The sequence below is a fragment of the Siniperca chuatsi genome, linkage group LG9 (genome assembly GCF_020085105.1).
Source record: "Siniperca chuatsi isolate FFG_IHB_CAS linkage group LG9, ASM2008510v1, whole genome shotgun sequence".
In the NCBI taxonomy this organism is placed as follows: domain Eukaryota; kingdom Metazoa; phylum Chordata; class Actinopteri; order Centrarchiformes; family Sinipercidae; genus Siniperca; species Siniperca chuatsi.
In genome coordinates, this window is record NC_058050.1 from 24,545,721 (window position 1) to 24,560,959 (window position 15,239).

The following is a 15,239-nucleotide window of genomic DNA, read 5'->3' on the forward strand; positions in this document are numbered from 1 at the left end:
AATCCGGCTTTAGTTTGCACCTAATCACATGAAGTCTCACTCCTGTCTCCCACAATCACCAAGTCCCATTTTCTGTCATTGCTAGTCATTTTCCAGCCTCATCAAACTGCAATGCATCCCTTCATCTGAGCAGTTTTCTTCTGCTGCACTGCATTCCTTCTCTCCAACAGTATCAGAGGTGTTTGGAGAAGCAAAAGGATAGCAGTAGAGGTGATGCTTTAAATTTGTGTTTATTAGTGTTATCTATTGCTAAATAATTCACTTTCTTCGCAGCATAGCTATAGCATAACAGCTCTTATAAAACATTCCAGTGCCGTTTATTTATGTAGCTTCTTTATTCTGAAAATTGCCCATGTATTCTTTCAGACGCATGTTTTGGACAGACGCATTTTCTCTCTTTTGGTCAAAGTGTTGAAAATCAGCATAATGGAGTGTTATCATATATATCATAGAATATCATATACAACACTGGAGAATATTCAACAGATACTCTCTGAATGATGACAATGACCAGACATTCATTTGAACATAAACAGTCTTAGGTCCTGAGCATAATAAAAATCTCACACTCACTTACATGGGTCAATACACACATAAAGTAGTGTGTCACTGCTGCTGCAGTAAAATCAAGTAATTTTTTACCTTATTTGAATAAATAAAAAATCACATGGTCATTTATGCACTGATGAGCTTCAGCCTCAGGCTCTTGACACTTAAGAGTCGATGAGAAAACAGGCTTTGTCCTCTATATCTTGAAAAACATCCTGCACATGTTCTTCAGGCCACCGAAGTGATTATAGAGGTTTGATGGAAATGTTATACAGTGATTTTAGCTAGAAAAGCTCCTATAGCCCTATAATGGGTAACAAAAAGAACACTTTCTTCTTCGATTGCGCAATTCAGTAATGTCTACTTACCACAAGTCACTTACTTGGTAATAGGACTGGCATTTTGTTCCTGTCTTCTCAGAGATTTATAATCCCTCTGGACTTATTTTTTCTTGCTCATTGCATCATACTGGACATCATGAATGGTGTCTCAGTCTTTGGGGAAATACAACAGATAAGCTGTATTATTGTGACAGCTGCTTGTTTTTGAGTTTCCTAGAAGCTTGCAGAATGACATGGCTCTTGTAAATCAGGAAAGTACTGTTATTACATTTGGGTCTCAGAGAAATCCCTGTACACTTGTGTGACAGTGATGGCAGGTTCCAGAATGATTACGTTGATCGGGTACATTTTTGTCACGTCACATACTGAAATACTGAAGGTCCAGAGTCGAGTTGAGGCTCCTCCATTCTCTGGATATGTGTTCATGTTTTCTGACGTTTTGTTCATCAGTGGTTTAAACGGCACCTATCCTGTGATGGGGTACTTGTAGAGTCTGTAGGTTTGGGCAGGTGAAGTAAGGAGCAGGGAGGAAACAAGTAGCTATTCCATTGGAGGCGAATGGCAGTGTTGGCCCGTAGAAAACCTCCTCCTTCCCCTCTGTGCTCAGATCCAGCACCTGGAAAGAGGAAATGTATATAGTAATATATGGTTTCCCTCATAAACTACCTTCCAGTACATCAGTTTAAACATGACGTAGTGGGTTGTGTATCAATGGCGTCATTGCTCTACGGGTGGCAATGTCAGTCTCTGTGCTGGTCGGTCATTCAGTCCACCGCTTTGGTTTGGACTGAAATATCTCAACAACTATTGGATAGATTGCAATGAAATGTTGTACAGACATTAAAGGTCTCCAGAGGATGAATACTACTGACTTTGATGATCCCCTGACTTTTCCTCTAGCACCACCATGAGGTTGACATATGGTTTTGAGTTAAATTTCTCAACAACTATTGGATGGATTGTCATGAAATTTGGTACACACATCTATGCCATCCTCAGGATGAATTGTAATCACTTTGGCGATCCCCTGACTTCTCATCTAGCGCCATCATCAGGTCAAAATTTGTATTTGTTTATGACCAAATGCCTGCATTCCCATCAGCCTCAGCTGTACTCTGTGTTTTCTCCTAATTGGCAAATGTTTGCGTGCTAACATGCTAAACTAAGATAGAAAACATGGTAAACATTATACCTGCTTAACATCAGTATGTCAGCATTGTCATGTGAGTATATTTGCATGCTGACGTTAGCATTTAGTTTAAAGCACCTACAGGAAGTACAGCCTTACAGAGCCACTGGCATGGCTGTGGCAATACAGAAGTTCATACATAATAAGGATGGGGGTTTTGTATGTTACGGCTTACTTTCCAATTTTCACCAAAAAATAGCATCTGCCACCTTACATAAACACAAAACTCTGAAAGTAAGTTTTCGTTCTTATTTTCTTCTCAGATATGCATGTAAATTAATAAATAAATTCTAAGGCTTGCCTTTGTCACTCTATTTATTTAACCAAGAGAAAAATATAATTTAACAAAGAGGGGTGGGGTGTTCAACTAAGGATACTCCAAGTCCATTACAGCTCCTTATAGTTCCAAACTGGAATTCAAAAGACAGAATTGCCCACATGCCCACTATGCAAACAATTCCTACAACAATCATTCCTTCCACAGCAGAGAAGGAGGAAATAAATGGTAAATGGACTGCACTTACATAGTGCTTTTGTACCTTAACGGACAAAGCACTATACAATTTTCCTCTCATTCACACACTCACACGAGGTGCTGGCCTGACCAGCGGGAGCAACTTGGGGTTCAGTATCTTGCTCGAGGTCACTTGAGCATACAGCTTCAATTTTACATACGAAGAGCTTGCAAAAACAGTGAAAGATGGGGGGCGAGGTAAACCACATGCATAAGGGCAGGGTGGAGTAAGTGTTATTACTCTTCCCTATTCTTTTTATTTAAGGGCAATAATCGTGGTTCCAATACTTGTACAAATACAAATATATCAATATAGAGTCGCAAAGAGCAAATCAATCTCTCCATAGTATACATTTCATTTACAATCAGTATTCCACTCAACTTTTATTGGAAGTTCTTGGACCATCCATTTCTTAGCTATAGCTTTTTTACTAGCTATGAGTAATATTGTTAGAAGATATTTGACATGAGCTTTAAGTTTGGTTGGTATTTTACCTAATATTTAAAGATTGATGAAACAATCATCAATCTCTACACCCAGTAGAGCACTTGAAGGCAGCATTAAAAAAAATGTTTTCAACATCATTAGACACCTGTTACAGACATCTTCAATGCTGCTTTTTTTAAATATAACATTTAATCTTCATGTGTAGGTTCAGGCTGATGGATAAAGAGACTTACAGGATTCTTTCCAGAAACAGTTTGGGTCCTGCCTACTGTTTAACTGTACAAGATGCATGATCTAATTCACTTCAATGGCTATTCTATAATTAGTGTGCTGCTGTTTCACTTAACTGTATGAACAGCATTTTATCAATATAATAGCTGAATTCTAATCACTTCATCTGATCATTGAACTGTTATGAGGCTAAATCTAAATGCCACTCTCTCACCTGAATGCATGCCAGAGGCTCGTTGGTCCAAATGGAGTATCCTCCAACCAAATAGATCCTGTCATCATGGACGGCAACTCCGGACTCATTTTGACCTGGGAAGGACAGAGTCGACACAATGCTTCACTGTACCAAGCAGAGGGCATTCTGACAATATGACTTCCATGTCCCCCGAGAGGCAGAGAGAGAGCTAAATGGAGAAAGATCAGGCAAGGGCGGGATTGTACGGAGAACCAAGATTGCGCTCCTGTTGTCTTTCCTGTGACTTTGTCTTAAACTTTTACAGATATAACAGGAGGAAAAGATCCTAGAACAAAAGAGGAAAGTCATACAGGCGCAGAGATGGAGGGAGGAATAGTAAAGTCACCTGAACTTTCAACCCTGTAAGCCTTCATTGAAGAAAATAGCATGGAATGAGAGAAAATCCTACAGTATGCATGATAGATTGTGCCTCTAGTGCCTCTAGGTCCATGCTGGTTGAGGTGGGATGGAGTACCACCTCCATGAAGGCTATAGATGCAGCATGCCCACGGGTCTAAAGTAGGGATATATGTGTTTTCATTGTATATCATCCTACCGCCTACTCACAACCAGCAGGGAGGCATTATGTGTTATGTTTTTATCTAATGAGAGGAGGATAAAGCAGAGAGCTTTGCTCAACCTATGTTTTCAAGTACCACATACAGTACATCATTGGAATTAAAAATATACTTTGTTCCAGATAAATTAGAATTAATTTAAGTATTTATCTGTCACATTAAATATTCTAAATGACTAAATAAGCTACAATCAAAGTTAAAGTTAGAAAAAAAACATGTATTATACATCAAAACTTAAATACTCAAAAACTCAGCTAATCTGCTTCATCAGGACTGTGTGGGTGTGGTTTGATCAGATTTAATTGACAGTGGGCTGACAATATAAGCAACAACCCTACAATAGTCATCATTGGTGCCAAAGGATGGGACATCATCTTTTTTCTCATGTGAAATAACCAAAAAAGTACCAATTTTGGCAGAAAATTGTGCTCTCATGTAGGACCCGATCATAGATAGAAGCTGATTAAGAAAGTACATTTTCAGGCCCTTGAAAGCTAGGGTAGGTAATGTATTTCAGAAGCATTTTTTGTTATTTGTTGAAATTCTCTTTACATCCCGATAGCAATCAGTAAATCAATGCTCTGAAAAAAAAAGAAAGAAATCCCGTAGGTCTGTCGCAGGCCTGTAATAAGCCCATCCTGAAATGATTGGCTGTCTACCTACCTGCGTGCATTCTGCCGGTGCACTCATTGTGCATGAAAATGTGTTTTGGGTGAGTGGCTTTGGAGGGAGGCCTGAAGGGAGGGGGTGGGATTTTTTCGGTTGGATACTTCCAAAATCTAGCTGTTTCTTGCTAGTTTTTCCAACGTTACCTACCCTGGCTTTAACAGAAAAGTTGGCCACCTGAGGAATGTCAATCCAATATTCACTCCCCTTTTAGCTCTGTTTTGTTTTCTCTCTGTCCTTTGGTGCTGTGTTAGAGCTTCAAACAGCTTGAAAAGATCTTCAAACAGCTGTCTGCTGCGGCCCAAAACGACCGACCAAAACTGTAAAGTTGTGGGCTAGAAGATCAAAACAGAGCCAGACTAGCTGTTTCCCCGTTTCCAGTCTTTGTGCTAAGCTAAGTTAACTGTCTCCTGATTATTGCTTCACATTTAGCCTACAGACATGAGAGTGGTATCAATCTTGGCACATGCAACAACTGAGACGAGTGAAGACTGAAGAGGGCCTCTGGTCTCTGGGAGGTTCAGTTTTTGACTGCCTGCATGCCTTAAGAATCTCTTATAGTAGTGTTAAGAAACCTTAATTGGCTTATATGGCGATATGTCAAGCATGGGGCTGTTAATTAGCCTGAAAAGATTGAGTTGTTTAAATTTAGCGAACACTAGCCATCACAATTTGGATGTAACGTTAGGTTCCAAATTCCACTTGTATAACGTTACTGATGTTAGGGCTCTGGGACTACTCGTTTAACATTACTAACGTTACCATTTTGCAGACGATTCCGACATAAGTTGAGCTCCTCAGCCAAAGTGCCAACTTAACGTTAACGTTAGCCCCTGATAGTTCCATTTTCTTTATGCTAAGATAGTATTAGCAAGGCTAATACTGTCATAATACATGTCACAATTTGCTTTTGGATGTTTTTGAACATGAGACTAATTCATGAGACAACGGTGTAGACATTTAACCTAGCTAAAACAGACCTACATTACTTATGATGTAGTTAAACAGAACGCTTGTTACAGTAGCCTAATTATGTCGCTTGAGAAGGGGGCAAATGCCAAGCTCTCTGAAAACGACAAGCTGAATTGAAATTACCTTGTCTAAGCCCTGTCTTTTAATTGACCAAAAAGCAGTTGCAATAGCTATAAAGAGAAAAAAAACCCATACACACACAAGACGTTCTGTTTAGGTAGCACTGTCATGATTGTAGGGTGAATTTTTCCGTATATCCTCATGTTAAAATTGACTGTAAATCCACATTTTAAAGCTAATAACTTTCTTTCTGTGGGGACATGCCCGCGAACCCCCCTAGGGGATTCGCATTTTTGTCACCTTTTTCACCCCTGATAATTGTACATCCCTGATTTTGCAGTGTATGCATGGTCACGTGTGGTTTCTTCATTTTGCCCACCCGTGAGGAGGCTGAAGGAGCAGCGCGTCCATTGGTCCAGGTCCATGTTGTAGGAGTCGATGTGACGGACCAGGATGCGGTCATTGTTGTAGTCCAGGTCGTTCCCACCTAGCACGTAGAGCTGCCTCCTCACCGCCGCCATGACGTGGTAAACTCGCCTCTGCAACATGGGACTGCGGGCCAACCACTGGTCCTGAAAAGGAGGTGGAGGTGGTGGAGAATGGATTAGGGGAAAAGCAGATGGAGAGGAAGAAAGAAGGAAGAAAATGATGCGATGCAGATGAGAAGGAGGTGAGATGTAGTATGAAGAGGGAGGGAGAAAGAAACAGAGAGGGTGGGAAGGGAAGGAGGATGAATAAGAAGATTAATATTTAAGCATATCCATGCATGGGTAATTGATGTATGCTCAGTGCTAGATAAATAACGTGACACTGGAGCTCTGGTTTGTACTAATGACTTCCCTCCCTATTTCTAATCATATGTTTCAGCCACTCCATTTTACACCGAGGATCCCTGCTCATTTCACTAAGTGTGTCGAAGCTTATTTTGTGTCAGTGTGTGTGTTTGATTGAGGCAGAGAATGAGAGTGTGTATGTGTGTGCGTCTGCTGGGAGCTGACGGGTGGCCATCTGTTGAGGGTAGAGTGGGTGGGGGGTTGCTGTTGCTCTGGCAGGTGAATGTAGATTCATGGTGAATACAAATGAGACTCTCTCCCTCTCTCTTTCACTCGCTTCTTCGTTCCCCCTGCACCTTACACATAAACACACTGCATACCTCCATACTATATACAGCCAAGCCGAGATCCAGCCCTCTTTAACAGCTGGCTCATATACATACACAAACAGAAACTGCAGCTTACTAAATTCCACTACAGTTAGCTGTGTGTGAGTATTGCAAATAGAGAAATTATATTTCATTAAATTCATTCTCATCCATGATGCAATGAAGACAAAATAGATGTATGTGTATATATGATGTATATAGGATAAAAGGTTGTAACCTTGTAGAAGCAATATTGGGAGGATTTACATTCAAGGACCAGTACCAGTTTTTTTGTAACTACACACGTGAATAATTAACTACAAATCACAAATACAATACTTTACTGTTCTATTCTATTCTAAAGTAAGCCATGGAGTTTACATTTTTTTATGTAGTTTTCCTATTTTCCATGATGCCATTGGTTTCCATTAATTTCCATATGGTGTGAAAATCAATTAGCAGACTCTTGACACCTGCCTGTTGTGTAATCCATCACAGTGAACACAATGTCTGCATTAGTTTTCTGAAAAAAACCATTATTTTAATACTGATGCGGTTTAAGTGTAGTTTTTTTTTCAAAAGTATGCACTGCATCACCTCACAACAACAACATTACTCTGAGAAAAATGTATGCAGACCTAACATTAACTGTCAAGTCAAGCCATGTTTTGTTTATATAGCCCAAAATCACAAATTTGATGAACACCAAAAGGACACCCTCTATCCTTACACCCTTATTCAGATAAGGAAAGACTTTTCTTGCAGGACGGACAGACATGCAATAATATAATTTGTAACATGATGGGTTACACAACTCAGGAAGCAAATTTAAAGTCTGACAACTGACTGCACATAACTGAATTAGTGTGGGAGTTTCTGGCACAAATTCACCTACTTGCAAGGTGTATGGAGAAGGGAAAGCAATCTTAAAGGTTTAAAACTATAGCAACACTGACATATCATTACAGTACTAACTGATTTGGCAAACATGTTAGCAAACAGTTATCTATACACATTCAGCAGACATGTTACACCATTAACATTCATTTATATTTTGTGTAATTTTTTCGGGTCATCTGGCAAATGTAAGTCTAATGTTCACTCTCTTCACTGAAATTAGCTGCCTGCTGCTTCTGGAAACAGCACTGATGAGAGCGGTGAGAGTGAACCAAAACAGTAACGCTGCTGGTCGTAAAACCAAAACAATGAGCTGAAAGACCCTATAATGCTCCTTAGAACTGAAGGGAATTATAGAATTTGATGATGATTCTCTGTGGGTTCGTCACTACGAGCAACACCTTTCACATTACACATAGTCATTTTATCCATTTTTAATATGAAAATATTGATTCGAGCAGCTTTAAACTCTACAGCACGCTTTGGAGTCTAGTATACTATACAAGTATACAAGTATACTTTATTTGTAGTACATAGGATAAAACATACTGATATGATCTCTCTAAAAGTGTAGGATCTCATCACTTCAGTTACCTGTTCTGGGTCGTACACCATCAGTCGATTCTGGTACTGAGCTGTGTTTGTCACCCCACCTGTAACGCAAAGGAACAACACAAAAGATTTTGGTACTAATGTGCATAAAGCAGTGTATATTTGGACCAGATGTCAAGACTGTGTCTATGCATGCATATTAATGTGTAGAATCAAGGTAAATGTAATGCATATGTGAGAGTGTGCAAGTATCTTGAGTCCTTTGTCCTTATTGCTGTATACCTGAGACCCAGAGCAGGTTGTCAGCCACACAGCCGGCGTGGCATGACAGTGAGCGGTCGAAGGGTTGGACAAACATCCATTTGTTCCTCTTGGGACAGTAGCGCTCCACAGAGGGCAGCACCTGCCTCAGCTCATTCCTGCCCCCCACTGCGTACAGGTACTGACCCAGAGCACCCAGGACAAAGTGTTCCCTGCAGGCCTTCATGGGGGCAATCTCAGTCCAACAGTTGCCCCGGGGGTCGTATCGACAAGCAGTCCTCACTGCACATGTCCTCCCAGTGGCATGCTCCACCTCCCCACCCACAACAAATAGGAAGTTCCCCATTACGGCCACACAGTGGTGGCTGCGCCCAGTGGGCATGGGCGCCAGCTCGCTCCAGTTCGACCCACCTGCGACGCGTACATGCTCCTGTGCAGCCGGGTTGAAGTACCTCAGCTCCCTGACTCTGCTCACCTCCCGCTTCCGCCCGCCAAGTATGTAGAGGGTGAGAGACTGGAAGCGAGGCCTGGTGCGGGCTGACTGGTGGAGGGGCTGGGCGAAGGTGGCGTGGTGGTAGTCCAGGGCCTCCTCCACAAGGGCGGAAGCAGTAGGGCTGGACTGGACCAGAGGGTGGCTATGGGCAAGGTGGTGCAGTGTGGGGACGTCCATCAGGCCATATCGGACGTGTTGGAGTAGATCCTCAGTGTACTGGTAGCGACAGTCGTGTTCCAGCCACAGAGCGACCAACTAGAGGCAGACCAAGTAGAGAAGAATGGTATCAACTGAGTTATGGACTGTATCAACAGTCGTTCCCACCTTCACAAAAAAAGTTAAATATGTCATATAAAGTTAGCCTATAATATAATTCAAATTCAGTATTTAGGCCCAGTTCACTCATTAGGTGGCAATAATATATAAATAATATACAATAATATATATAAATAGAATATTCATCATTTTGTTAAGTCTGCCATAAATTCAGAAATTATGAATAACATTTTTAATGTACAATTTGATGGCTATATCAAAATTACTTTTTCATTAAAATGTGGTTTAAATTGGGGTACACCATCTTAAATGTTTTGTGCTTTGTCTCTTGTGGTTATTATTGATAAAATAAGTTGAACCAATTCAGTACTGGTGTGTTGTTTTGACATGTTAGGAGGAGAGTCAAGTCAAAGGAGGGTCTAAAGAAAATATGAATAACTCTGAGGGGGGTCTTGCTTTTTTTAAGCGTGGAAACATAGCCCCCTACCGGCCTAAAACAATTTCATACAGTCCCTTAAAAGGGGGGTGGGAAGTTAGGATAGGGCAAGACAAGAGGTTAAGAACAGAGAGAAGGGGATAGAGGAAAGTAAGAGAAAGTAAGAGATAGTATGAAGTAAGTATGAAAAGAATGTAAGATTAGAGGAATGAGCGAAAAACGCAGAAAAAAACAGAATCTGAGGAAAAAAATGAGAGTAGGACTGCTAATCATAATTATTTTTCTAGACACCTATAAGCTATTATGGCAAGACTGAGGCGATCCAGCACTGCATCCATACTTGCCAACACACACACAAGTACTTACTAATCAGCAGCATTCAATATACAGACTGTAAATATCCACAGGCACCCTCCTTTGTTTAATGCAGGCGGACTGGGTTGCAGAGAAGGGATTTAATTGAACTTGAGAGCGGTGGAAGGTTATTTAGCTGCGACGAGGTGTGAATGTGGGCGAGATGACTGGAGATCACTGATACCATTATCAGGAAAACAAAGTGGTTTTTAACGTAATCTGTGCAGAGACAGAGAACTTAGTACAGCAGAATAAAGGTAATTTTTTGGGGCAGTGGAGACTGGCAGCATACTGTTTTCAGACAACGATGACCATGGACAAATCAGACAAAATTCACAGTATCACACCAGAAATCAAAACACAGCAGTTGATGTATGATCCGTACTGAACAGCTCTTCCTTTATTTCCCCTTGAATCTACTCTAAAGGTGTGAATATGCAACAAACATGCAAGTCAGGATTGTCTTTTTGTGGTATCTGTGCCACTCTCCTGTCTACCTCCCTTTCTCTATCGCTCACCCTGCCTCTCTCCTCCTCATTGCTCTGAAGTGACAGTATGTGTGTGTGTTTCTGAGTGTGTGCACACGCGTGTGTGTGTGTGTGTGTGTGAGCATGTGTATGTGAGCGTGCGCACTACGGCAGCTGACTGTGAAGGTCACGCTGCATCACACAACTTCCTCAGGGCACAGAATAAATCAACTCCTTCTCCCTCCTTCCCCTCCTCACTGAAAGAGAAAGTGCGAGTGTGTGTGTGTGTGTGTGTGTGTGTGTGTCTGTGTGTGAAAAGAAGAGAGTGAGACCACAAAAGAGAGGGAGAGAGAGTGAGGGAAAGAGATAGTGAGGGAGTGAGGCAAGGGGAGGGGGGAAGCTACAGAAAGGCAGAGCAAAGGATGACAAGAAAGAAGAGAGAGGGAAAAAAAACAAAGCCAGAGAAAATGTGATTTCCAGAGCGTGAGAGACTCTAAGAAAACTCTGAGTGACAATGATTGACGGCCAAGCTATATCGGTCCGGTATTGGCGTACACCCCCACCCCCCCACACCCTTTCGGACGACGGCCCCCGCTTGCCGTTCGCTTCCGTCTGATGCCCAAATTAACCTTCTGGGCGAAGTGAAGGAGGCCCAAAGCAGCCTAATCAGAGGCTGATTATGGCGGCGGCGGCTGGCTAAAGGGTCAGGGTAATTGTGCCATCAGAGGCCTGATTGTTTTCAATCAGACGGGCGGCCGAGTGACAGCTGGGGGATTGGGGCCCTGATGGAGCCGCGGTGGGCCTAATCAGAGAAGAGAAGGAGAGAAAGACAGAGAGGGAGAGAGATCGGAGGGGGAGGGCAGGAGGGGGGAGGCTGATTGGTGCAAATGAACAGTCAAAACAGTAAGTCCCCACCCCGCACTGCCGCTTCACTCCACAATCCCGGCAGTTCACGACACACACACACACACACACATGCACGCTCACATGGACACTCATCACACATGTGTCTAACACACATGTGCACACAGTCAGAAACAGTCCTTCCTATGGCATATACTCAATACTTAATATACTTAATACAAACAAACAGTATGAGATGCAGCTGGCAGTGTTTAATTTGTTGTTTATTAGTCTGTATGTGTGAATGTGCCATGCATTTCTATCTGTGTGTGTGTGTGTGTGTGTGTGTGTGTGTGTGTGTGTTTGATATACAGTATATACAGAATAGTTTGGTGCCAAGATGCAATTTGTTCACATTTACATGCTGAGATGATTGTTTCTCACTTTATTATTCATCAAAATATTACCATAACACTACATTTTAACACCTTAATACTGCATCCCATGCCTCTACTTGCATGGAACCCCCCCCCCATGCAAACTTCCAGTACCTTCCATATCTCCTCCTCGCTCAGGGATGTGAGGCGGTCGCTCTTCAGCACCTCCCTGAGGAGGCGGTAGGGCAGCTGCAGGGCCTCGTCCTGCCTGCTCTGGCTCAGCTCAGACAGATGCTCCACCAGGAAGCCCACCACGGCCTCCTCTAAGGCGGGGAGGTGGAACAGGTCGGCCACACGGTACAGCTCCAGGTAGTTCACACTGCTCAGTTCCTGCAGGGTGAATACATAAACATACAAATTAATGCACATACTCACCATCAATGTTTTCTCAGTACTTACAAACAGAAAAAGATGACATCCCTTAAATATTTATTTAGGAGGTATATTTAGTCAAAAGTTAACTTCCATTTAAGATTCCATTTAGTTTTTCTTTTATGCTAGCCATCATTTTATAAGAATATGTCACCATATATACATATATAAGCCACACATATACAGTATGTAAGATTAACTGCATGTGGGTTGATTTCGATTTCATAATTAAATGACAACATCACAGATGCCAAATGTAGAGAGCGACTGACAAAAAAAAAAGGGGGTAATGGGGGTCAGTAAAAGTGGAATAAGACTGCCATCTTCTGGCTGTCTTTCAGCACTACAGTACAAACATGCATCAGCTACATACCCTTCTACTACTGTTCAGCCTGTAATAAGGTAATACCTTCATGGATCAACCACTCAGGGTTTTTAGTATGTAGTGTGTATTTTAGTTTGAAAAACCTCTAAATCAGGATTTAAAACAAATGAGATCAAAGGTCTTCATTAAATATTAGAATTATGATTATACTAATAACAACAGCAACTATCACACACTCATAACAGTCAAAATGAGTCATTAGAATTATTTCATATAAAGGACTTACAGTATTATTGATCAGTTATTCAATATTCAATTAATTGAATTCTGCACATCAAATCCATCATATCGGAGGTGGATGATCCTGACTGGCTGATATATCTGATTTTCAATCAACTGGTGCAGTGTGTATTGGTCTGGCCTTACCTTCCACTATGCACTCTAACCACATACCAAATAAAAGCTGACGTGTTCTGCAAACAGGGATGTTAGCAGGTAAAGAGATGAACACACAGAAAACTCTATGACTAATTCAGGAGTTTGCTGTTTTGTTTATAGTGAGGTTTGGGCTGGCCACTACAAAGCAATAGAGATGAGGCTTTTGCAACCACAAGATGGCACATTTGAGCTAAGTTTACAATTGTGATGTAACTGTAAAGACTTGGATGGTAAAATACAGTATAAAAAGATGACAGTCTGGTGGCAGGATTTGAGATGCATAAGATGAAATAGCACATGTAATTAGCACTGTTGAGTATGTAAACAGTATGTATGTAATTAAGTGATTCTAGAACCTATGCAAAATGCATGAATTCCAGGGAAACATAAAAGTGTGTATCAAATACCTCAGAGTGATTCTGCTCTGCAACAACCTTAACCTGATTTGTCTTAATCTACAGCAGCGTTTGGCTGCGTACCCAGAGGACAAGTAGGCTGACTTTGCCTCTGTTCCAATAGATCCACCTTGGTCTCGGTGATAAAATACATGAAACAATCAGCACGCTGGCCTAGTTCTTGGTAAGATCTGATCTCAGGCACCTTAGCTGACAAGCATCTACCCCACTGAAGTGTCCTTGAGCAACACACTGTATCTGTACAGACTCAAGGGCTTCTGTTCTCTAGCTGACACTGACCTTTAACCTCCCTGTAGAGGAGGATATACACTAGACCATTAATTACTGATTGCAGTAGATATTGTAGATACATTTTGACAATTATAGCACTTTTTAGGACATGAATTACTTTTGACATCAAACTTTGCAGTGATGTTAGCTTGAAGGAATAGTTCAACATTTTGGGAGATATACTTATTGGATTTCTTGGCGAGATTTAGATGAGAAGATCGATACCACTCTCTCATATCTGTTAGAGCCGGGAGACAGTTAGCTCAGCTTAGCGTGAAGACTGGAAACAGGAACAACCTGGCTCTGTCTAAAGGTCAGAAACACGCCTACCAGCACCTCTAAAGCGCACTAATTAATGTTATATCTTTTTTGTTTAATCTATCTCTTGTCTTTTACTAGTGTTTTACTCCATTGCTGGTGAAAAGATGAAGAGGCCATGTCAGTATTTTTGTCATTAAAATTAAGCCACCAGTATCAATATATTCACCATAATCGCTATGTGAAATTACATAATTATCCATAACAAAGGTGGGGCACATGTATAACTTGAAAATCCTGGTCCATGCTGCTGTTGTTTGTCTAAAGGGGACTATTTACTGGTTTCTAGTGCAGTTGAGACTTGGATTCTGATACTAATACAATAAACATGTGAAATAAGTCATAATATAAAAGCTATTCCACTTCAAGTTAAGTGGCCCATTTGTACATTTCCTTGATATTCTCTGCAGACAGGATCAAATCACCCGACTGTTCCTGAGTGGAACACACCTCTCAAAACTCCACGATATTACAGGATTTCCATTAACCTGATGGGAACTCTGTAGTGTGAAGCGGTTATACCTCTGATTCCTCTTATTATGTCTCCAGCTCACACACAAGAGGACAGTGGTGTGTGTGTGTGTGTACCTGGATGAGGTAGTGGGAGCACAGGCTAAGGAGCTCCAGCAGCTGAAGGTGGCTGCCTGCAGACAGGACGTCCTGGATCACTGCCGGTTCCAGCAGTATCTGTCCAGAGGAGATAAACAAGGTCATTCGGTTTCATTTTATTTGATTGTTTTCTACTTCAGCTTCACTGCAGTTGGGTTGCAGCTTCCATAGTTGAGCATACTAGTGTTAGTTGTTTGTTTTTTTAATAACTTTTTATAACATTTTTATTGTCATTCAGTATTGTTATATTAATTTAGAGGAAATTAAATTGTATGGAAAATGGTACATTATTGAGTCTTTAGAGAAGAGAACCGAGTTACGTCCAGTCTGCTTTGTTTATTTTATGCATTTCAGCTCTCAACTTGCCAGTATTTGTTTTTAACAACTTTCTGGCATGAAAATGTCAAAACTGTTGAGAATAATTGTTTTTTAATGTTTTTCTCTAAAAGTTTATAAGGTAGAGGCAACATATAGATGTCAGTTGGTTGGTCCACCACTTTGGTCCAGACTGAAATATCTCAACATCTATTGGATGGATTGACATGATATAG

At 41.2% G+C, this 15,239-nt stretch overlaps 1 protein-coding gene across 8 annotated transcripts in view; it reads right to left on the reverse strand.

The window, feature by feature from the left end:
- Positions 1-316: 316 nt before the first annotated feature.
- The window catches only part of klhl32 (kelch-like family member 32), a 30,011-nt gene continuing 15,088 nt past the window's right edge, over positions 317-15,239 (reverse strand). For 7 of the 8 annotated variants that reach the window (XM_044209435.1, XM_044209437.1, XM_044209439.1 and 4 more), the window contains 7 exons: positions 14,668-14,766; positions 12,055-12,270; positions 8,656-9,382; positions 8,416-8,474; positions 6,163-6,355; positions 3,487-3,581; positions 317-1,506 (listed from right to left, as the gene is read on the reverse strand). In XM_044209435.1, the coding sequence (XP_044065370.1) occupies positions 1,345-1,506; positions 3,487-3,581; positions 6,163-6,355; positions 8,416-8,474; positions 8,656-9,382; positions 12,055-12,270; positions 14,668-14,766 (1,551 nt within the window). In that variant the 3' untranslated portion in view covers positions 317-1,344. Of the gene's footprint in view, positions 1,507-3,486; positions 3,582-6,162; positions 6,356-8,415; positions 8,475-8,655; positions 9,383-11,289; positions 11,463-12,054; positions 12,271-14,667; positions 14,767-15,239 lie in introns of those variants that run through there. The other variant, XR_006379317.1, reaches the window with a different exon arrangement.